This window comes from Geotrypetes seraphini, chromosome 3 (assembly GCF_902459505.1).
Source record: "Geotrypetes seraphini chromosome 3, aGeoSer1.1, whole genome shotgun sequence".
Classification (NCBI taxonomy): Eukaryota; Metazoa; Chordata; class Amphibia; order Gymnophiona; family Dermophiidae; genus Geotrypetes; species Geotrypetes seraphini.
The window spans coordinates 285,040,456-285,063,573 of record NC_047086.1 but is presented as its reverse complement, the minus strand read 5'-3'; the positions used below and the strand labels follow the sequence as shown (position 1 = coordinate 285,063,573).

Genomic DNA, 23,118 nt, shown 5'->3' with positions numbered 1-23,118 from the left:
GGATCGTGGATACTTTAGTGATCCTTGCAGGTTGCCATAGGCCTCAGGAGCTGTCGTCACTCTGCTGCAGTCCCGCCCCTCATCTGACATCAGAGCAGGGAAGACAGCTCCTGAGGCCTATGGCAACCTGCAAGGATCGCTAAAGTACCTGCGATCCTTTCTGCAGGCTGCTCCCTGCTAGAATTAGGTAAAGGGATGCGCGGGAGGCCAGGGGGGAAGCCAAACACCGCAGCACTTTCCAAATGACCCTCTCCCCTCGCCCTCTAAAGCAGGAACGGCAGTGGCCGGCCAGCAAGAGGCAGCACTGCCAATCCTGCTTTAGGGGGTGAGGGGGGAGGGTCAGTCAACGAATCGGGAGGCTGATTTTTTTTTTGGTTTTGAATCGATTCGAACTGATTCACCCGAAATGAATCGGTGACTCGATTCGAATCGTGAATCGGCAGCACTACTGTTCACCCTCTCCAAGGGAAAGAGAACGAGAGGGCACTCGCTAAAGTTGGAAGGGAAAAGATTCCGTACAAACATAAGGAAGTTCTTCTTCACCCAGAGAGTGGTAGAAATCTGGAACGCTCTTCCGGAGGCTGTTGTAGAGGAAAGCACCCTTCAGGGATTCAAGACAAGGTTGGATAAGTTGCTACTGGAACAGAACATATGCAAGTAAGGCACTGGTCTTTGACCTAAGGGCCACCGCGTGAGCGGTCTGCTGGGCACGATGGACCACTTGTCTTACCCAGCAGTGGCAATTCTTATGTTCTTACCCTCAAAGTTTACCTCATACGAGTGTAATGTAAGAAAACCTATAAAACATTTTAGAACTTTTTCCTCTAGTCCTATATCAGAGAGTAATTGAATCAGGATATCATGGTTAACATCAAGAGCCGCAGAAAGGTCGAATTGTAATAAGATGGCATATCGGTTCAGAGATAGTAAACTTTAAATCTTAGAAATCAGTGATACTAATAGAGTTTCAGTGCTGAAATTGGGACAAAAGCCATGCTGAGATAGTAAAAGGATAGAAAATGTATCTATATAGTTGGAAAGTTCTTTGGAAATAATGGTCTTGATCATCTTTGTTAATATTTGAATGTTAGCTATCGGAAGGTAATTCGACGGGACAGTTGGATTCAAGTCAGCGCCTTTCAACAAAGAAGTAAGAGCTATGTCCCATACACAGGGAAAAATAGTTATTGTCCAAGAGATAATTTAGCATGTATTGTTAGTCTAATAAAAAGGGTATTACTACTCCTCAATACATATAGTGCTGATAAGAGTACGCAGTGCTGTACATTTTGATATTTACAGACAGTCCCTGCTTGGAAGAGCTTACAATAAGGATATCATCTTCTGTTTTATTATTATTCATTACAAATAATGAAGAATCCGAAAAGCAGTCAACATGTGTATACGTTCATTGTTATCTTTCTGTTTATGTATCTTTTGTAAATGCAACTACTTAAATTTTTTGAACGACCCCCTCCCTGCATTTCCTTCCATAGTCGGAGTAAGTGACGTTAGTCGCCTTCGTTCACACTTACCTGATAGTCTGACAGATTGAAATTTCAATTAGTTTGAGCACCTTCGGATGTAAAAAAATAAAAACCCCAAAACAAAACTACGTACCAGTGTTGTTTTTTTTTTTTTAGTCTGTTACATTTTTCCGCATGCAGGTTTTATAATAATTGTTAATGGTTACTACAGCGGTCGCTAAGGAAATGACTCTCCACCTATCGGAAGCAGGTTGCATTTTGGGAAACGTAGTTCGATTCCCCTTCCTGCAAGTTTCTTTCTGCTGGAATAAAAGTGAGATCCACTGGGCAGAGTATAGTGTAATGCTAGTTGATTAAAAGTTGCAAAGAGATACAGTATCTACGGAAATACCTAAATAAATTTAAAAAATTGAATGATAGAACCCCCCCCCAAGAAATTAGCCAATAAACCACGAGTCCCATAATGCACATTTCTAATTAGCAACAGGACTAACCAATATTATGTATGTATTTTAACATTATAATAATGCTATTGCAGCATTTACACAATTTCATACATGTAAAAGTAGCTTAGTGCAAACTTTAAACGCGACGAAACGTGTACTCCGCAGACCGGCAGGAAGTAAGGCACCCCTGAGCCCTTGGGTAAGTGATGGGAAAACCCCGTGCGGCGGAAGGAAAGACCTCTTCTCCCGGTCCGCCATAGCTGGAGGTGAGTGCAGCGGCGCGCTCCTAGTTCGCCTTTCGATTTTATGGCCTCGTTCTGGCTGTAACGTGTGTTCTCTGTCTCGTGCCCCCGCAGGTGGATTCGGCTGCAGAATGCAGATCTTTGTGAAGACCCTCACGGGCAAGACCATCACCCTCGAGGTGAGCAGAGGAAGGGAGAGGCGGCGGCCTCTGGCTTTTGCATGGGGCCGGGAGTGCTTCCAACTCGCTGTTGCTGTACGGCGACTGTGAGGGCCGCTTCCCGGCGTGTTGCTACTGCCCGGTGGCCACGTGGCTTCGGGCCTTGTTTCGCGGCTTCCGGAGCTTGGTCGGCCCCAGTCGCTGAGGACAGACCGCACGCTAGCCTTATTTAGACTCATGCTAAAGCTTACATATCCGGGGTGGGGGAGGGAAGAGGTCATTGAGAAATTGATATTAATTCTTCATATCAATGTAATAAATAAAGTTGTCTTGTATTATTAATAATTGATAGATGGTGGGTAAAGTTATGGTTCTATATACTAATTGTATAAAATGGTGTAATCTCTGTAATATTTTTCTGTTTTCAATCAAATGTACTACACTGTTGTAGTTTTTAAAATAATAAAATTTTTACAAAAAAAAATAAAGCTTTCTGTGGCCGTGTTAAAAACAAAACACCACCACATTGGTTATGACTATGCTTTCCATTTAAAAAAAAAATTGTTAGAACATAGAAATTGACATACTGTAGGCTAGACCAGGGATCTCAAAGGCCCTCCTTGGCTAATGGACTTCTCTTTTAGAAAATTATGCAATCCGGTTTTTTTTAACCTTTCTAAGCTGCTTTTACCCTATTCTTTGGCAACGAAGTCATGTAGTTTGTGGGTTTAAAATATATTTGTGTCTGGAGAGCGGCTAACAATCAGCTGAAGTTTTGCATCTGTTCGATTAAACTTTAATTTCAAAGTACATAACAAAGCCTTTTTCAGTTCATTTTCAAACTTTTTGATTGCATGCTTTCCTATAGCGATGCTCTATTATTGAGTAGTAAATATTATTAACTAATGTACCATACCAGTAGTAGAGAATGACACGGGGACAAATTTTTCACCGTCCCCGCAAGTTTTGGCACTGTCCCAGCCCCATTCCTGTAAGCTCTGCCTTAAATCCCCAAGCCTCAAACACTTATGATTTTAGTGTTTGAGGTTTCTGCAGATGAAGATGGAGCTTTCAGGAAAAGTGGCAGGAAAAGAACTTGCCAGGACCTGAAAATGAGTTTCCGCAGGGACGGGGAAAAATTTGTCTCTGTGTCATTATCTAGCTAGTAGCAAATAGAATTGACAATGCTTTTGTATTTTGGGCTCTGGACATTTTATTGTAGCCTTAGTTTGGGCATGTTAATGTTGATTTAATTTATGGTATACAACAGAAGGCAAGCCAAGATATTTACATTTTGTTCCACTGTTGAAAACATTTTAGAGTAGGAAAGTTTTCCAATGGGTTTATATTAAGCCTTTTCTTTTGACTCTTTCAGGTTGAATGCTCAGATACTATTGAAAATGTCAAAGCTAAGATTCAGGATAAAGAAGGCAAGTTCCTTTGCCTAAGTGATTGTATCAATGCTGTTTAAATCTTTGCTCAATAAGTATACGAGACTAAATTTTAAGGCAGTGAATGACTGTTCAGATCATGAATGCTTGTTTTTCAATCTTTCTTTTAAAGACTGATACAAATGTTATAAGTTGTATAATGCTCTTGCTTAAGGGTGATTATAGTTCAGAATATGGGGTCACTAAAGACATTAAGAGATTGAAGATAAATGAAACAATATTTCTTCTCTATTGTTCAAGACATTATAGCTCTATAACATATGACTTGATTAGGGAATGCTGCCTAATCAAGGTGAATTGATGGTGAATTGATGCCCACTTATATAGCAGGCTGTTAAAAGATTCTAAGGAAGGAGTTGGAAACCTGGGGCATGGGCATCAATCCTCTCTGTCCCATAAGTGGTTACTTCCCCACTTAGAAACAGATGACAGTGGTGGGAGCTCTTCTTGTTCTTTCCAGGAAACAATTTGCTCTGTTTCTTATGGATTGTAGAGAAAGAGACAGATTCTTATAATTACGATGAAAGAAGTGGCATGGAGTGGGTGGGCAGGGGAGCTTTGATTTGCTAACTGCTCCTGTACATTACTTGGATTCTTTGGGGTTGAACCTTGGAAGTGTGATGTGAACATGGAGGGGATACATGTGATGGGTGAAAAGAAATAAAGCAGCAGAAAAAGAAAGATAAGCAAAATCTGAAGAAATGAGAATAGCAAAATAACCCCGTCTCCCCAACAGATTCATGGTGGCAAATGTGGTCTTTGATGAAAATGTTTGTATTTCATTGAGCCAGTGGTTAAACACATGGCAAACTAAGTAAGTTTGTCAACCCAATAAACTTGGCAGTAACATAAATTTTTTTTTAAAATCTTTATTGAGTTTCTAAAGCTAACATAAATGCAATATAGTATCTATACAAATAATATTAATCATATATGCACTTATAATCAATCAAAATCCATACATTAAAAACCCCCCACCCAACCAACATTTTCATAAGGGAATAGAACCGCTCTCCCTCCCCCTGGGTTTGGGTGTATTATACCAACAGAAATAAAGGAAAAGACAACTATAATGAATCCATAAAAGACGTCAATGGGCCCTAAATTAACTTGAATCTCTTAGTATGCCCCAGCATATCCGCATTCACCTTTTCATACCTATAACTTAAACATAAATTTGCCCACCAAAAAGTAAAGTTAAGGCGATCCTAGTTCTTCCAATTGCAAGTAACCATTTGCATGGCTATCCTGGTCATAATAAGGAAAAGCCAACCTTTATATCTGTCCAATGAGGGCTTCAGATGTAATATAATCCCACATATGATTACCTCATATGTCAATGGAATTGATGACTCAAGTATAGCATTAGTCTGTCCCCATATCGATTTCCAAAAATTGAGTATCGAAGGACAATAGAACAGCAGATGATCCAGTGTCCCTATATCAAGACGACAATGCCAGCATCTATTAGATTTAATAAGATAATTTTTTAAATCTATGAAAACATTCCAGTCTTGTTCTTATATGCTTTGTGTCAAAGCAGCTCCTGATTGGATAAGGCCCGACTTAGTGCAGGAAGAGGCGGTCGGAGCTTACAGCGAGTGATTTCCTGCACTCGCTGGCACTCCGGCTGCTCTATCCTGCCTCTGCTGCTTCCCTCTCCTTGTTGGTGGTTCACGGTGAGAAAATACCGCAAATGACCGGGACCGCGAATTGCTGACCACGAACGACCAGGGGAACACTGTACTGCAATGTTCTCTTTTACAAGTCTGTGGCAGGTGTGCAGCAGGACTGAGATTTATAGAAATATAAACAAGGATAACTTATAAGATTGCCCCTTTAATATTCAAAACCAAAGAACCAGCATTCATTGATAAAAAATCTAATAGATCCTTAAGATCCTCTGGACAGCATCTACTTTGGGTTTCTTCTTTAAAAATAATAAATACCCGTAGAACAACAATATTCTCAGTTACCGCACCCACACTCTGGAATGCATTACCCACTTATCTTAGGGCAGAGCAGAACTTAGATAAATTTAAAGGAGCTTTAAAAAGCTTCTTATTCATTGATGCTTTGGGCTAACTATGCTACTATTATTTTCTTATTGAACCCCTTAGTCCTTTTGTTTATTTCCCATATATGTTTTCTTTTCTGTATTTATTGTAGTTCTCCCCCCTATCCTTTTGTTCTTATTAATTTATTTTGTGTCTTGTTTATCTGAGTATATTTTGTCTGTTTAATACTGTTGTTTTTAATTCTGGTTTTATTTCTGTTCTTACCCCTATTTTATTGCTGTAATACGCTTAATATTTTGATAAGCATTTAATCAAATTTACAATAAACTTGGAAACCCTAGAAGGAGTTTTGTATGAATTCCTTCTATCTCTATGAGAACTGGAATGGGGAGATACTTATTTTGTGTTTTATCATCTGTGCTGGGAGGTGAGTCTGATATGCATGGATGGGGAGAAGGACCTTGAGGTGATAATGTCTGAAGATCTAAAGGTGAAGAAACAGTGTGACGAGGCGGTGGCTGTTGTCAGAAGGATGCTAGACTGTATAGAGAGAGGCGTGACCAGTAGAAGAAAGAAAGTGTTGATGCCCCTGTACAGGTTGATGGTGAGGCCACACTTGGAGTACAGTGTTCCTGCGGTCAGCGGTCCCGGTCGTTCGCGGTATTTTCCGACCGCGAACCGTCGACAAGGAAAGGGCAGCGGGAGAGGCAGGAGAGAGCAGCCGGAGCGCCACGCATGCAGGAAATCACTCTTGGTATGCTCCAACCGCCTCTTCCAGCACTAAGTCAGGCCTTATCTAATCAGGAGCGCTGCCCTCTTCAGTCTCCCCTATGAAAAACCGTATTCGCGGGGGTTTCTGGAACGGAACCCCCGCAAATATCGGGGGAGTACTGTATTGTGTTCAATTTTGGAGACAGTATCTGGTGAAGGACATAAGAAGACTTGAAGCGGCCCAGAGGAAGGCGATGAAAATGGTAGGAGGTTTGCGCCAGAAGACCTATGAGGAGAGACTGGAAGCCCTGAATATGTATAACCTAGAGGAAAGAAGGGACAGGGAGATATGATTCAGACGTTCAAATACTTGAAAGGTATTAACTTAGAACAAAATCTATTCCAGAGAAAGGAAAATGGTAAAATCAGAGGGCATAATTTGAGGTTGAGGGTTGGTAGACTCAAGAGTAATGTTAGGAAATTCTTTATGGAGAGGGTAGTTGATGCGTGGAATGCGCTACTGAGGGAGGAGCGCATTCTACACATCAACCATCCTCTCCGTAAAGAAGAATTTAGTGTTTTAGCTAGGACTTTAGATGGTTGCCTAGAGGTTGAAGGATATGTAACTATGCCCCTGAGCTGTCTAGTTCTCATTGCATTATTTAAAAATATGCTACTTATCCTTAATTTCCTTGTAACTAACATGCTTTTATACAGTCATTAACTATATTTAATAACTTGTTTTAATGTTAATGTGTGTATTTGGAACGCAGTGCAGTACTGATTTTTTTTTTTTTCATTCTAAACCTCTTGGATAGGCTAAAGCTATGATGGAATAAAAATGTTCCGCGTTGCAGCCAACCTTTTTGCAATATATAACTTTTTTTTTTCCCTCCCTACTTTAGGCATTCCTCCTGATCAGCAGCGACTGATTTTTGCTGGCAAACAGCTAGAAGATGGTCGCACTCTGTCAGACTACAACATTCAGAAGGTATGTTCATACACTCAGGACAACTTATAGCATTTTTTAGCAGTGTACAATTTCTCCTGTAGTCTCATTTACTATTTGCTGTAGGGTGGTGAGTTTGTTAGAGTACCTTCTAGCTAACTTCTGAATAATACTAGGAAAGAAAGGAATATGCCAGGCACTCTGAATTAGATTTCATTAGAGTTGAAGAATTTGACTGTAAACCTTACCAGAAGTAAATATTAGATTATGGACAGGATTGCAAACTGTTTTTGTTCCACTTATATATATTAAAAAGTATAGTAAGTTGATCACAAATACTGTATAAGTGCATTGTCCTTTTGACTAACACAATTTTAATGCATTTGACTGATCTTTCTCAAAACCTAAAGCATTTAGATGGTTGCTAAATGCATAACAAAAGCAGTCGCAGCATGACAGAATTTTCATACCCAAAATACCAGTTTTGCGTTCCATGGGATTGCTGTTTTCTCTCAATCTTTTCAGCCTGCAAACTTTTTATTGTAATCTGCATGATACTAGGCCTAAGGCAGTAAACAAAAAAAAAAAGCGTGCTGTGAGGGTGGAAGGAGACCAAAGGGAAAGAAGGAGAATTTGAGGATTGTATAGTGATAGTCTTATCCTCTATAATAAAACCCTAAGCGCGCATGCGCACTTACAATGCCGTGATCCCTGCCACCATGATGTATGCTTCCGTGCTGCACATGCGCACTGCCTGCCTTCTGCCCCGATCTCCGATGCCGGCTGACTTCCTGCGCTGCCGCAATGCCTCTTCTCACCCCCTGACCAGCAAACGCAGCAGCCGCGGTTTCATCTTGCAGCCGCGGGGCATTTGCTGGGCCATCCCACTTAGATAATGCAAAGTGGGCCGGCCTAGCAAAAGCCCTAAGGCTGCCCGGGCTAGCGGATGCTGGACAGGGGGAGCAGGGAAAGGAGAAGGGGTACTACTGGACAGGGGAAGCAGGGAAAGGGTGCTGCTGGACAGGGGGGAGGTAAAAGGAAGGGAGAAGACCTGCTGCTGGACAGGAGGAGAAGGTAAAAGGAAGGGAGAAGACCTGCTGCTGGACAGGGGGGGAGGTAAAAGGAAGGGAGAAGGCCTGCTGCTGGACATGGGGTAGGTAAAAGGAAGGGAGAAGGCCTGCAGCTGGACAGGGGGAGCAGTGAATGGGTGCTGCTGGACAGGTATGGATGGACAGGGGGAGCAGGGAAGAGGTGCTGCTGGACAGGGGGGAGGTTAAATGAAGGGAGAAGGGCTGCTGCTGGACATGGTGGAGGTAAAAGGAAGGGAAAAGGGCTACTGCTGGACAAGGGGGAGCAGGCAAGGGATGGTGGTGGACAGCCGAGGAAAGAGAGAGACAGAAAGAAAGACAGACAGCAGCCAAGGAGACAGAGAGAGAGAAAGAAAGACACACACACACAACTATTCTAGCACCCGTTAATGTAACGGGCTTAAAGACTAGTGTAATAATAAGAAATTATTTTCTTAACATATACTAGCTGTTAACATTAATTTTCTATTTAGTTTTTACAAGAGTAGCTTAAGTCTTGAACATACTTTGTGGGATTAATTGTTTTTGGGGTTTGTTTTGTTTTGCTTTTTGGCACATCTGGAGGGCCATTTTTAATAACTGTCAAGTGGTAGGATAAGGAGTTTTCAAAGCAGGACTTTAGATTTTTTCAAATGGGAGCTGCTTGATTTTTGAGTTTCCTCATTACATTAAAGCCATGCTTTAAATGGAATTGTTTCTATTTAGGCCGTGTGGCAAAAGCCCTGAAGCCATTTAAATCCCTGTGGGCTTTGGCAATTAGCATGGGTCGCTGCACTATCTTGCTTTGTAAAAGAGGGGGGAAGAGAGGGAAATTTATTTCTCACATTGCACTTTTAATGTATGCATTGGTGGATCCTTCTCCACTGCTATCCTACTATCAGTTGGGGTACCCAAGGGCTCTTTCCTGGGACCTCCTCTTCTCTCCATTTATACTCATTCCCTAGGTGCTCTGATCTCCTTTTATGGTTTTCAGTATCACTGATGATTCCCAGATCTACCTCTACACCAGAAATTTCTACAGGAATCTAGGCCCAGGTCTCAGCCTGCCTGTCTGAGACTGCTGCCTGGATGTCCCATTGCTCTTAAAACTGAACATGACTAAAACTGAGTTACTTGTCCTTCTTCCTAAACCTACTCTCATCCTCCTGTCTCGCCAGTTTTTCTCTGTAATGTCTCCAAAATCTGACCCTTCCTCTGAGTACACTACCAAAACCCTTTTCTCGTGCAATAGGAATATCAGTCTTGACCAATAGGTATTTACCCTCCTTTACTGTGAAGTCTATAGAGAGTCTAATTTACATATTCTTCAGCTCTTCCTCCTCTCACTCTGGGATGTGCTAGATTTCCTCAGTCTTACTCTTTTCAGCAAAGTTGTAGGAGCTTCTCTGTTCAGCTCACGTTTATTTTTGGGGTTTTCTATTGTAATTGAGGCTTTTGATGCTGTAGAGGCTCTTGGTTCCCCCGAGACATCTTTGGCTGCAAGAAGATACAGACTGTCAGGGCAGAGGTCTGTAGCCCGCAGGCAAATACTTTGCATGATTCCTGTGTGGATTGCCTGCATTAACGAGACTCTGGGACCATTCCCTTGAAAGCAGGCTCGCCCCAGGTTCTGTCTGCAGTGAGCTTGAGCACAGGCTGTGCGGCTTCCAAGACGGTTTTGTAACAGGATCAGGGCTGAATGCATTCCTTCCCCCACAAAGTCATGCAGACTCCGGTGGGGGTCTGAGGGTAGAGAATGACACGGGGAAAAAATCTGTCCCCGTCACTGCACCATCCCCGGCCCACCATCCTCTGCACTGCCCCGTCACCGCCGTTCCCTTCACCGCCCCGTCACCGTCACCACCATCCCTTTCACCGCCCCGTCACCGCCACTGCCATCCCATTTACTGCCCCGTCCCCGTCTAGCACCCATCTTCTTCCCTCCGCTCCCCCATAGTCTGGCATCTGTCTTCTTCCCTTCCAGCGTCTTCTCCCCACTCTGCCTTCCACATTTCCTTTCAGGGTCTGTTCCTCTCTACCCTCTTTCAATGTCTGTTCTATTCCTTTCCACCACCACCCTTCCCTCCCTCCTTTACCATCTGTTCCTTTCTACTACCCTTCTTTCATATCTTCTATCAGTCCCCCCTACCATCACTAGCAGTCTCTCTTCTCCCTTACCATGAGCAAATAGAACTTCTGAAAATTGTATTGCTGAGGCATTATTTCTAGTACGCCTTTTTTTCCAGATGGATAATGATATCAATTTTATAATTCTTACTGTCTGCTCTGATTTCATGCACAATTTGGTTTGTGTTTTGTACCTGAGGATTCCATGAGGCATTTAACCTTTTCCTGTCTCTTCTGTGATTTCAAGTTGATTCCTTCAATAATGGAGTCTCAAGGCAGTAGCAGTTTTCTATTTTGGGCTCTTTTGACATTGTTTAAGGGATTTCTTGTACATTTGGTGCTGGTCTTCTTTGATGAGGTCACTTCAGAATCTATTTCCAAGGAAGAGAAACTTTTTCCCTTTCACCCCCTCCTTCCTTGTGTGAGCCGGAACACGCGGTCCCCGCAAGCAAGTAATTTTATATCATTTTCATTCTATTCATTCATAGAAATTAAAGTCTAGATAATGCCAGTCACATAACAAAACATGATTTTACAAAAATAATTCCCTGCACAGTCAAGCCTGCAAGGATTACTAGATGTCTTTCAGCAGCTCCCCTCCCTCCCTCCCCCTTACCTTTGTGACCAAGTCAAAATGATCTACCAACAATAAAATTTTAAAAACACAAAGCACGCTGTACGCAGAGAAAATGTTAATTATCATTTATATTCTGCGGGTTTTCAAAGAGGTCAAGGCAGATGACTTTATGCAATGTCACCTCAGTAACAACTATACAAAAATAGACAAATATTCCCCCTCCCTTTTTACTAAACTGCGATAGCGGTTTTAGTAAAAGGGGGCCATAGTGCAAAATATAGACAGCAGATATAAATTCTCAAAACGGACACATTTTGATCACTAAGTTGAAAATAAAATCATTTTTCCTACCTTTTTGTCTGGTGATTTCATGAGTCTCTGGTCCTTCTTCTGGTTCTTCTTCTTTCTTCTCCTGCCCCCCCCCCCTCTTTCTTTCTCTCTCCCCCTGGCTCCCCTCTTTATTTCTGCCTTTCTTTCTCTCTCCCTCTGGCCCCCCTCTTTATTTCTGCCTTTCTTTCTATCTCCCCCTGGCCTCCCTCTTTATTTCTCTCTCCCCCCCTGGCCCTCCTCTTTCTTTCTCTCCCCCTTGACCCCCCCCTCTTTATTCCTGCCTTTCTTTCTCTCTCTCTCTGGTCCCCCTCTTTCTTTCTGCCTTTCTTTCTCTCCCTCTTGACTCCCTCTTTATTTCTGCCTTTCTTTCTCTCTTCCCTTGGTCCCCCTCTTTCTTTCTGCCTTTCTTTCTCTCTCCCCCTGACCCCTCTTTATTTCTGCCTTTCTTTCTCTCTCCCTCTAGCCCCCACAAAGCCATCGTGCCAATTTCTCCACTTCCACGATTCTTTCCCTACCCTCACCCCCAAGCCAGCAGCCGATTTCTCCCTGCTCCTTCCCCGATGTCCTGATGTCCTGAACTTCATCGGGCAGCAGCAGCATTCACAATTCACTGCTGTTGCCCGCTTCAGGCCTTCCTCTCTGTCGGGTCCTGTCTTCATGAAAATAGGAAGTAGGCAGGACCCGGCAGAGAACAAGGCCTGAAGCCGGCAACAGCAGCGAATTGTAAACGCTGCTGCTGGCCGAAGAAGGTAATGGAGCACCGAGGCAGACCGCTTCTCCCCCCTCCCAGCCGAACCCCCGCTGACCCTCCCATCTCCCCCCCCGCCGTGAACCTTTCCGACCCTCCCAGCGAGAGCAGCAAACCTCCTTCGCGGCTTTCTCCTCCCTCTGCCGCATCACTGATGACGTCATCACTGATGACGTCATCAGTGATGCGGCAGAGGGAGGAGAAAGCCGACGCTACTGGAGGGAGGTTTGCTGCTTTCGCTGGGAGGGTTGGAAAGGTTCACTTGGGGGGGGAGAGATAGGAGGGTCATTGGGGGTTCGGCTGGGAGGGGGGAGAAGCGGTCTGCCTCGGTGCTCCAAGGCCTGGCGCCATTACCTTTTTCGCCCCCCCCCCCCCCTTGGTACGCTACTGCTCTCCAGCTCTCCTTAGTTTGCCGGTTTTCTTTTTCGGCGACCGGCACGCTTTCAAAGAGCCGCGCATGCGCGGCTGCTCAAAGTTCAATCTTCTGCTCTGCTGCAACTTCCTGTTTCCGGTTGGGTCAGAGCAGAAGATTGAATATTGAGCAGCCGCGCGTGCGCGGCTCTTTTGAAAGTGTTCCAGTCGCCGAAAAAGAAAGCCGGCAAACTAAGGTGAGGTGGAGAGAGGAAGCTGGTTAAACGATCGAGCCAGCGGGTGGGGGCTGCAGGGACCGCACGATCCTTTATGCCTCACTGCAGTGACAAGACCATTCACCGCTCCACGGGGCGGTGATGGCCTTGTCCCCGCAGAGGCTGCTAATTTTCATTCCCCGTTTTTGGCGGGTTACCCGCGGCTAAACGCAGTAGCCGCGGGTAAACCGCCACCGTGTCATTCTCTATCTGAGGGTCCAATCTTTCAGGACAACAGTCCAAAGAAACAAGTCTGTTTTCCTTTGTCAGGCTTGTCTGAGGCAGAAATCTTCTCATACCTCTGACTAGAGGTTCTCTGTTAGTGGCTCCCAGCATATAGCATGGCACAGTGAGTAAGGCTGTTACACACCCTATGGGAAAATTGTGTCTGTGTGTAGGGAAGGGGGGTTTCTTAAAAGTTTAAAATTTCTGAGGCTAGAGACAGGGTCCCCCACCTCCAAAAACCCCTTACCTGAATTTTTGGTGTTTAATTTTTGCCTTCATGGGCCATTTTTGTTGCTAAAATCTATTCTGGTGGACATCTTGGATTTCCCAACTTGATTTTAAATGTCTCTATCTCAAAATCCCTATTTTATGATTAAAAAGGGCATAGATGGACTCATCAATACAATTTTTATTTGTATACTACCAGTATCTCCATGAAGTTCACAGCGGTTTACATAAGTAATTATGGTGGTACAAATTAAAAACTAGTGTAACAATATTTAGGAATTATTAGTAACAAATTCATGAAATAGGTCTTTTTTGAAACATTTAAAATTAGACTGCTGGTTAATATTAGTTGTATCTAGAATACTGAAAAGTATCATTGTTTCTTAGATTCAAAGATGGATTATTAGAAAATTTAATGTGATGTGGCATATAATCAGGAGATACTTTGAATTTCTGCCAGATTTGTGGCGGATGCTTGTCTGAGGGGGGGGTCATTGTTCCACATGTGGCACGTCAGATGAGGTGGGGGGGGGGGGGGCAGGAGCTTCGCTCTTCACCCATTCTCATTCCTCATGGGGGGGAAGGGTGGAACATTTCCTGGGCCAGAAAGTTTAGCTGGAGCCAGAAAATGAAGAGCTTGTGTCCGCAGTGAAGCACAGCCACGTGCCGAGGACAATTACTCAGCAGGCACCACTGGAGGTGCCACCATGTCCCTCTGGGCAATGCTTTCCTCCTGAATTCATACATATGTATAAGGCTTTTTTAAGCTACAGAAGTCAGCCTGGCCCCTTGGGAATCTTGGCAAGAATGGTGTCTGGGCTTCTCACGAATGGCATTGGGTCCCCTGGTCTAAGCCATGCTCAAGTGTTTGGGGACTCAAACTGAACAGGTTTTGACGAAGATTGTTTAGAGTCCATGCCTCTGCTTTCTCATTTGGGGGTCCTCTGTGCTTAAGAGATTCAGCATCTCAGCTTGGTAGGCTAGACCACAATCAGATGACAGCACTGGACCTTGGAGAGGACCAGACTGTGTGCAGGCTTTTCAAACCATTCACTCTGCAGGGAATCATTACAGGATCCCTACAGGAACTAAAGCTAGAACCAGCCCAGACCTCTACCATGCAGGGTTCGGTCATGAGCAGCACAGAAGCACAGGTGACATGCTTTCCCTTATATCCTGATATTACCAGGATGCTAACTGACCACTGGGAGGTTCCTTAGGGGCTCCCTAGGGGAAGCCAAGTCCAAGACATAGCTAAAAAAAAATGCCGAGTTCCAGCAGCTGTTTAATAACATCAAAGGTGAATTCCCTAGTGGTGTAAGATACTATTACAGAAAGGGTGCTTGGAACAGTCTTTTGGAAGAGGTGGTGAAGGAGACTGTGTCTGAATTCAAGAGGGCCTGGGATAGGCATGTGGGATCTCTGAGAGAGAGATAATTGTTACTGCGGATGGGCAGACTTAATGGGCCATTTGGCCTTTGTCTGCCATCATGTTTCTATACCTTCCTTCCTAGTGAAGGTGGAGTGGACAATTTGAGGCTGCGGTGGTAGGCCTAAAAGCGGCAGCAGTGGCACATGTAGCAGGAGTTGACAATGTGCAAAAAGATTTTCTGAGTTGTCAGACACTGGATTCAAGAGTGGTCTCTGTCTCAAGAGGCCTTTGACATTTGTACAGCGCTGGGGTCGATTGGCGTTTGATCTCATGGCATCAGCCAGCAACAAGAAGGCCGCTCGGTTCTTCAGTCAAAGATTTGAGCCTGCAAGCGATGGTGTGGCCGCTATGGTCCAGCACTGGTCTCCAGCAGAGCTTCTGTACAGTGTATATTTCCCCTGTGATTGATGGTAGCAAGAGTCCTCCGAAGGATAAGGACCCACAAGGGGCAAGTATCATATATATTGGAATAATAAACCAAGATTTCTGGGCCCCAAAAAATAGCCCAAAACTGGGGATCTCAGTTTATATTCGGGTTAGCGCCTGCCTACCCCACTCCTGGACCTGTTGTAGGTCTCCACTGGACCTGCCTTAAGACCTGGTGGTCCATTGGTGGGCTGGGACAGGCGCGACTCCTCCCATTGCCTGTCCCATTCTGTGGTGGGCTTGGACAAGCGTGATCCCTCCCATTGCCTGTCCTGGCTGACTCTGATAACTCTTACCTCCCTCCCACCTCCCTGGTGATCCAGCGGTGAACCAGGGCAGGAGGAATCGTCCTATGATCCTGCCCTCATGCATGGTTGCTGCGAGTTCTTGCTTTGTAGGGCAGTCACGTAGTCTCTCCTCCACACTTTTACCAAGTTTTACAGGGTGGATGTAGCAGCATCCAGAAGGGATACAGCATTTGGTTCTGTGGTACTAGCAGCAGGCTCACTTAATCCCTCCCTAGGCACTAGGGACTGCTTTGGTACCTCTCATTGATCAAGACTGATGTTCCTTTTGTACTAGAGTGGAAGATTAGGTTCTTACCTTTGATAATCTTCTTTCTTGTAAACGGGAATCAGTCTTTATGCCCACCCTGACAATTCATTAGCCTCCAGGGATTCAAGACAAAGTTAGACAAGTTCCTACTGAACAAGGACATACGCTGGTAGGGCTAGTCTCAGTTAGGGCACTGGTCTTTGACCAAAAGGGCCGCCGCGTGAGCGGACTGCTGGGCATAATGGACCACTGGTCTGACCCAGCAGCGGCATCTCTTATGTTCTTATGCTTTCTGTCTCAGACATGTCTGGAGGGTCGGATGTCTTATTTACTTTCATTGTCCCTTATGGTCAGGGAGGTGATGAATTTATTACAGTAGTGTAAAATTTACAAATAGAGCGACTTTTTCAGGTTGTACACAAGTTTCATTTCACCTCGTTATTCATTGCAAAATGTTTTAATTAATGCTGTTTCCAGTGTAATAGTGAGACATTCTAGACAAGTGGGTTGTTTCAATGGCTGCGTGCCATATGCAGAAGGAATCCATTCCAGATACTTTTCTGAGACTCTGCTCTACTTCACTGGGAGATCTAGCTCCACCTGCAGTTTTCCCTTCTACAGGCGTGCTGTTTTAGTTTTAACAGAATAGATTTGTGTTATCTCAGAAGACTCTCCACATCCCCTCTCTTTTTGTACACACTCTAGAGCTGACTTACTTCTTTGATACAGACTGAGGAAATCTAGCCCAGCCCAGAGTAGAAGGAGCTGAAGAATATGTAAATTATGCTCTCTACAGACTTCACAGTAAAGAAGGGTAAATAGCCATTGGTCAAGACTGATATTCCTGTTTACAAGAAATAAGATTATCAATGGTAAGAATCCAAACGTTCAGTCTACACTAGAGAGTTGCGCGGGGACAGAAATCCCACCCGTCCCCACGAGGAATCCCCTCCGTCACCATCCTTCCCTATAAACTTCAGAAATAGTTATTTTATTTAATTATGCTACTGAATTAAAGGCTCTGGTAGAGACCCATTTACAAATAAGCAAAGAGACTTTATTAATTTGGAAATATTAATTGGGAAGAATACATACTTTGTAAATGGGTTTCTACCGGGTTTCTACCAGAACCTCTAATGTAAATATAAATACTCAGCTGATGAGAACCCACAAACTGTGCCAAGCTTGGCAGGCAGCAGTAGCGTCCCTGAGTCACAGATGCTGGCACCTCAGTGGCTCATGGATGCTGCCAGCGACTGCTGCGCTTGGTGGAGGGGAATTCTGACCATCTCTAGAGGAGGTCCTCTGCTGGCATGCTTGGGGATCCCCACCAGTCACAGCAAGGGCCAACAAGTACTTCAACACTGTAGAAATAAAACCAGAAATGCATTTCCTTTTCTTTTGAACACAAAACAAAGATATCTGCCATATACATTTCCCAAGGCAGATGACTCTATGCAATGTCACCTCGGTAACAAAATACAAAAATAGACAAATACACCCCCTCCCTTTTTACTAAACCACAATAGTAGGTTTTAGCACAGGGAGTTACGCTGAATGCCTCGCGCTGCTCTCAATGCTCATAGGCTCCCTGCGCTAAAAAATGATATTACGGTTTAGTAAAAGGGAGCCATAGTGCAAAATATAGACAGCAGATATAAATTCTGAAAACAGACACATTTTGATCACTAAATTGAAAATAAAATCATTTGTCCTACCTTTGCTGTTTGGAGATTTCATGAGTCTCTGGTTGCACTTTCTTCTTCTGACTGTGCATCCAATCTTTCTTCCTTTCTTTCAGCCTCCTGTATGTTTCCTCTCCTCCAGACCTCATTCTCTCCCCCAACTTTTTCTTTCTGTCTCCCTGTTCCCCCTTCTTTCTGTCTCCCTGTCTGCCCCCTTTCTTTCTTTCTCCGTGCCCTCCCCCAAGCCACTCGGTTTGCTGCCACCGCCATCGGGGAATAGCCCCCAAGCCACCGTTGTCCCAAGCTTTCCCTGTAGAAGCGTCGCGCTGACCAGCATTCCGCTCCCTGACGTCAATTCTGACGTAGGAGAGGAAGTTCCGGGCCAACAAGGCATTTCTCCTCATTCCATCCAGGCTGAGCCCCATCTCTCCTTGATCCAGCATTTCCCTTCTGTGTTTGTCAGAATTACCATTCCACCTATTTTCCAGCATCACCCTTCTTTGTGTCCATCTCACCTATATCCCTATCTCACCACTTTTTCAGAATCTTCATTTGTCTCTGTCCTTGTCTTTACCCCATGTTCACCATTTGCCCTTTCAATGTCTTTATCTCCCCCCCCCACTTTTTCAGCATTACTTCTATGTCTCTATTTCACCTCCTCTTCATGTCCCCTCTGTATCTCTATCCTTATTCAGTAGATCCTGCTTACTCTTTCTCTTCTTTGTATCACTATCTCCATTTTCAGCTTTCCCCCCTTTTCCTTTGATACTGCACCCGGTAGCCAGAATCTTTCCAACCTCCCTCCACTCCGGCACAGCTCAGTATGAAATATTTCCTTTTGTTTCCCTCCCCTCTCTCTTCTCCTCCCTCACCCACGAGTCCTGCATCTGGCCCTCTCTTCTACCTGCACCTGGCAACACCCCCCTGCTCCGCGGCTCTCTTCAGCAACTCGTCAGCAGCGGTGATCAAGACAAGCTGCCGACATCGAGGCCTTCCCTCTACGAGTCCCGCCTTTGTGGAAAAAGGAAGTTGAAACAAGCGGGACTCGCAGAGGGTAGGCCCCGACGTCAGAAGCTTGTGTCGATCGCTGCTGCTGAGTTGCCGAAGAGAGCCGCGGAGCAGGGGGTGTGGCCGGAAGCAGGTAGAAGGGAGATAGGAAGGCTGTAGAAGCTCCGGAGCATGACACCGACCCCGGCCAGGATGATTTCTTTTTCAGGCTGCTGCTGCCGCTGCCACCCCCCACCCGAAATGACAAAAACAGCCTAATGCCCGCGTCGGCGTCTTTGACGTCGGGGAGAGGAAGGCTGATAGGCCCAGTAGATCGGGACGGCAACACGAGTCTATCATGGAGCCCGGGGCCGCCGGACCAATCAGCAAGCAAGGCTTTCATCTGTGTACGTGCTGAGCTTACTGCTCAGCATGGCTATTTCCCGCTGCGACGCCGGACTTGTAAGCTGCATGCCTGCATCGCCAGAATTTAGGAAGGCTGTTTTCATCCCTGTGGGAGTCCCGTGGGCTAGGGGGCGTCCCCGTGGGAGTCCCGTGGGCCAGGGGGGGAACCCACGGGATCCCCGTTCCCGTGCAGACCTCTAGTCTACACACTTATCACCTTTTCCCTAGAATACTACAACTTGCTTCTCACAGGTCTTCTAGGTAACAAATCTCTCCTCCCCCCCCTTCAATGCATTCAAATTTTTGCTGCACGACTTATATTCCACTAGAGTTGCCATGCTCACATCACCCCTTTCCTCAAGTCATTTCATTGGCTCCCTATACAATTCAAATTGCTCCTATTGACTTTCAAGTGCATTCACTCTGCAGTTCCTCTATATCTCTCTGTATACTCCTCCCCGAGAACTCTTCATCAGGCAAGTCTTTCTTATCTGCACCCTTCTCCTCTACTGCCAATTCCAAACTATGTTCCTTGCACCGTACACCTGGAACAGACTGCCAGAATCAGTATGTCAAGCTCTGTCCCTGGCAGTATTCAAATCCAGACTAAAAGCCCACTTTTTCAAAGTTGCTTTTAACTCCTAACCCCTACTTGTCCTGTTTGTTTGATTTAGATTGTAAACTCTACTGATCAAGGACTGTCTCTTGAATGTTTTTAATGTGCAACATTATAGAAATAAGTAATAATAGTAGCAGTAGAAACTATTCATTTATTTTGGGGGAGTGGAGGGGGTGGGGTTGAACTCCCCAATTGTTAAACAGATATTTTTTTGTTTTTGCTCAGAGTTCATGTAAACACCAACTGCCAAAAGTTAGCTTTTCTGTGATTTACCTCTTCCATTTTTTGACATGCTCTTTGTGCATCCTTTATTAAGTAAGATCTGTAGCATAAAAATAGCAAAATCTTTATGGCCTTCCTGATTTGTAGCAAATCTACTTAATTTTTATTATTTCTGTGGTGTACTTCCTACTTCAGTGGCTCCCTGCAGCAGGACGCTAGTCACTCATTTCCTGAGAGTTTCTATATGATATCCCTTTTTATTTGAAGTTTGGCAAAATCTATTTGAGTGGAAGCACATCCCAGATATTATCATTGGTGGCTCTTAAGACTCCTGAAGCAGGCCTGTTGGCCGAAACATGTACATGTTGAGTCATTGAGTCGTTGGATGTATCATTGTGCTATTGGATCAATAAAGATTCTTATATTATCAGATGAGTTGGAGGACACTTTCATTAGTGCACATCATTTTGTTTTGCAAATTTTTAAAATCAGATTGGTGGCACTCAATCCTATTGAGACTTTTTCTGTTACATTGTTTTGATCTTTGGTTACTTTTCAGGTACTTACTCCTCATGTAGTATTGTCAGTTTTTATTAGTAATTTTCTGCTTTTTCCCTCAGTTTTAGTTTCTCTCCTTTTTAATGTTGTCATGTTGTTTTATCAGTAGGAATAGGGTCACTTGGTTACATTCCTGTCTTTTTCTACAAGTCAGTTGAGGTGCTGTTCCCAATATTTTTCTAACAGAGCAATGTTAATGTCTTATCCACTGGAGGCTATGTTGTGCCTTTCTGTATCTTAGCCTTCATATATCAGCAAGTCGTGCCCCCTACCCTCTCCCAAGTGATGAGATGGCACTCTTGACAGCAGCTTAAGACATATGAATGTGGTAATGTTTCCTGGTTGAGTGTGTAATATTTTGGTGTTTGACTGCTTGGCCATTCTATGCAGGAGTCCACTCTCCACCTTGTGCTGAGACTTCGTGGTGGTGCTAAGAAGAGGAAGAAGAAGTCTTATACCACTCCCAAGAAGAATAAGCATAAGAGAAAGAAGGTGAAGCTTGCTGTACTCAAGTATTACAAGGTAAAAAAAAAAGCTTGAAAGCTGCTTTTCCAAAGTGATGTCTGCTATGAGCAGAATTAGCCCCCGATATTCAATGCTGAACCAATTCCGAGCACTAGCATTTCAGTATCTGGGGCTGAGTTTGCTTTATGTAGACCAGTGTATCGCAAACTGTGCTGCTGTGGGATTCTGGGTGTGCCACAAGGCGCTGGCACCAGCACTGCCTACAGGTGAGAGGCACATCTGCAAGCAGACAGTCAGCACCTGTGCCTCTTCTCTGGGCCTCTCCTGTTGCATCCCCCCCCCCCAAACTGGTAGTTCATGGCCCTGTCTGGAGGGCCTTCGCACATATGCAGATGTGCATGCATGTGACATCACATTGTCTGCACGTTTCCAGGTGCCCTCCAGCCCGAAGCTTACTGTGCCGCTGAGTAAAAAAGATTGCAGGACACTGATGTAGACCCTAGCTGATAGCCAGCCAGAATCCACATAAGAGGAAGCATGTCTAATATTATCCACCCTTGGGTCTACCTTTAGTATCAGTGGTCGTGTAAGGTGAGATTGCTGTTAAAGGTTGCAGCAGCCATTTTCAGGCCAGGGCTAAGAGGGGAAGGAATGAGTGGGCATCGCTTCTGCCTATTGGACCCACTGACTGAACTAATGGTAGATCTGGATAGGGTAACGGGGTGGGGGGGAGTCTAGCTGGGGACTCATTATCCCTTTGAGGAGAAGGGAGAAAGTAGATATGAGGCTGCAGGATAGAGAACTATCAAACACCTCAAGCCATACCAGGCATCATCTGCTATTCAGTACTAGTGCCTGATTTGATTGGTGGCATTACTCTCAGATAAGTGAGGCTGTTTTTTATAAAACATATTAAAATTACATTAAAATGCAGATTGTATGGAGGGTTTTTTAATGACTGATTTTAACTGGCTTGCCTGGATGGCCTATGAATGTTTGAAGGGAGTCAGGTCTTTTTTCCTCCTTTATTGGAAATTAGTCTGCATTTATAACATGGAAAGTATATTAGTATACAAGTAACATCTAAAGTAGTTTGATTGTGAATAGACATTATTCAAACATTTTTTGTCATTTATATATTTTTTGAAATTATTATTACTCCACTTTTTGCTGTTTGTTTAATGTCAGGACTGCCTTTTTGCTGTTCTAACTTGAGCTACTTACTTTAGTTAGGGGTGTGAATATCACTGCCAATTGATTTAAGCACAGCTCTGCCCGTAGACTAGGGCAAACATTGGTGGGAGGCTTTTTAAATTTTGGATTAGTGTTAAATGTTAAATCAAAGTGAATTATTTGGACAGGAAAGAAAAGGGCAAGAGCAGATTACCAAAATATGAAATATTGTCTCCTTATGCTTTACCGTTTGCCCTCTTCAACTGTTTAATTGTGGTATGGTGTGTTTTGTATTATGTTATTCTACTGGTTTCTCCACAAAAGGCAATGTTAATGGCTTTGCATATAGATGTATTGTTGGACTGTAATATATGTTCTGTCTTAGGTTGATGAGAATGGGAAGATCCATCGGCTGCGCCGTGAGTGCCCTTCTGAGGAGTGTGGTGCTGGAGTCTTCATGGCCAGCCACTTTGACAGGCATTACTGTGGCAAATGCTGTCTGACATACTGCTTCAATAAACCAGAAGACAAGTAAATGTATATGTAATAAAGCAACTTTATAAAATTGTAGCCAGCTCTTTGAAAGTTTCTGTTCTAAGCAGGCTTCACTTTATCTTGTAACATTTCACTGTCAACACTAAATTCTTGATGCAATAGCAATTCAAAAACTGATTTTCATTACTTTTTATGAAAAGCAGAGAAAAGCTGGGAGAGACATATTCCTTACATGTTTGAGGAAGGTTTCATTCATTGAGCCAAAATGAGTTACATATTTGCTCCAATATTTACTTCACAACTTGTATGATATTCAAATACTTTAAGCCCACTCTTACTACAGTACTGCCTAGTTTACTTACTGTATATTCATAATCATGGGAGCACATAAGATGGCACATAAGATGGCAGGGATCCTTCTTCAGGTATATTAGTGACAGAAACACAGGCGGGATAGTACGCCTTAGGAAACCAGATGGGAACTATGAGTGGCTACAACGATGGTGCCGGGAGATGAACTTCGGATTCCTGAATCACGGAGAGACACTACAGGGACCAGACGGACTCCACTTGACCAACAGAGGTAAGAACGTCTTCGGACACCGACTAGCCCACCTACTTCGAAAGGCTTTAAACTAGGTAAGTCGGGGGTGGGTACCCACTTTTACACCAGAGCAGTAAGTAACAATCCTGATGTGGCGAACCA

At 44.2% G+C, this 23,118-nt stretch overlaps 2 protein-coding genes across 6 annotated transcripts in view; one reads left to right on the top strand and one right to left on the bottom strand.

The window, feature by feature from the left end:
* CLHC1 (clathrin heavy chain linker domain containing 1) overlaps nucleotides 1-2,180 on the bottom strand; it is a 172,528-nt gene extending 170,348 nt beyond the window's left edge. For 2 of the 5 annotated variants that reach the window (XM_033937453.1, XM_033937448.1), the window contains exons 1-2: nucleotides 2,045-2,165; nucleotides 1,536-1,789 (exon numbers count right to left, since the gene is read on the bottom strand). The gene's annotated coding sequence lies outside the window, so the exon portion shown is untranslated. Of the gene's footprint in view, nucleotides 1-1,535; nucleotides 1,790-2,044 lie in introns of all 5 variants that reach the window. The other 3 variants (XM_033937451.1, XM_033937449.1, XM_033937450.1) reach the window with 3 other exon arrangements.
* On the top strand, nucleotides 2,166-22,487 carry RPS27A (ribosomal protein S27a). Its single transcript, XM_033937455.1, has 6 exons — nucleotides 2,166-2,199; nucleotides 2,290-2,354; nucleotides 3,709-3,763; nucleotides 7,419-7,504; nucleotides 20,670-20,801; nucleotides 22,303-22,487. Exons 2-6 carry the CDS (start codon nucleotides 2,307-2,309, stop codon nucleotides 22,450-22,452), a joined length of 471 nt encoding a protein of 156 aa, XP_033793346.1. The 5' UTR covers nucleotides 2,166-2,199; nucleotides 2,290-2,306; the 3' UTR covers nucleotides 22,453-22,487.
* Nucleotides 22,488-23,118: the final 631 nt, after the last annotated feature.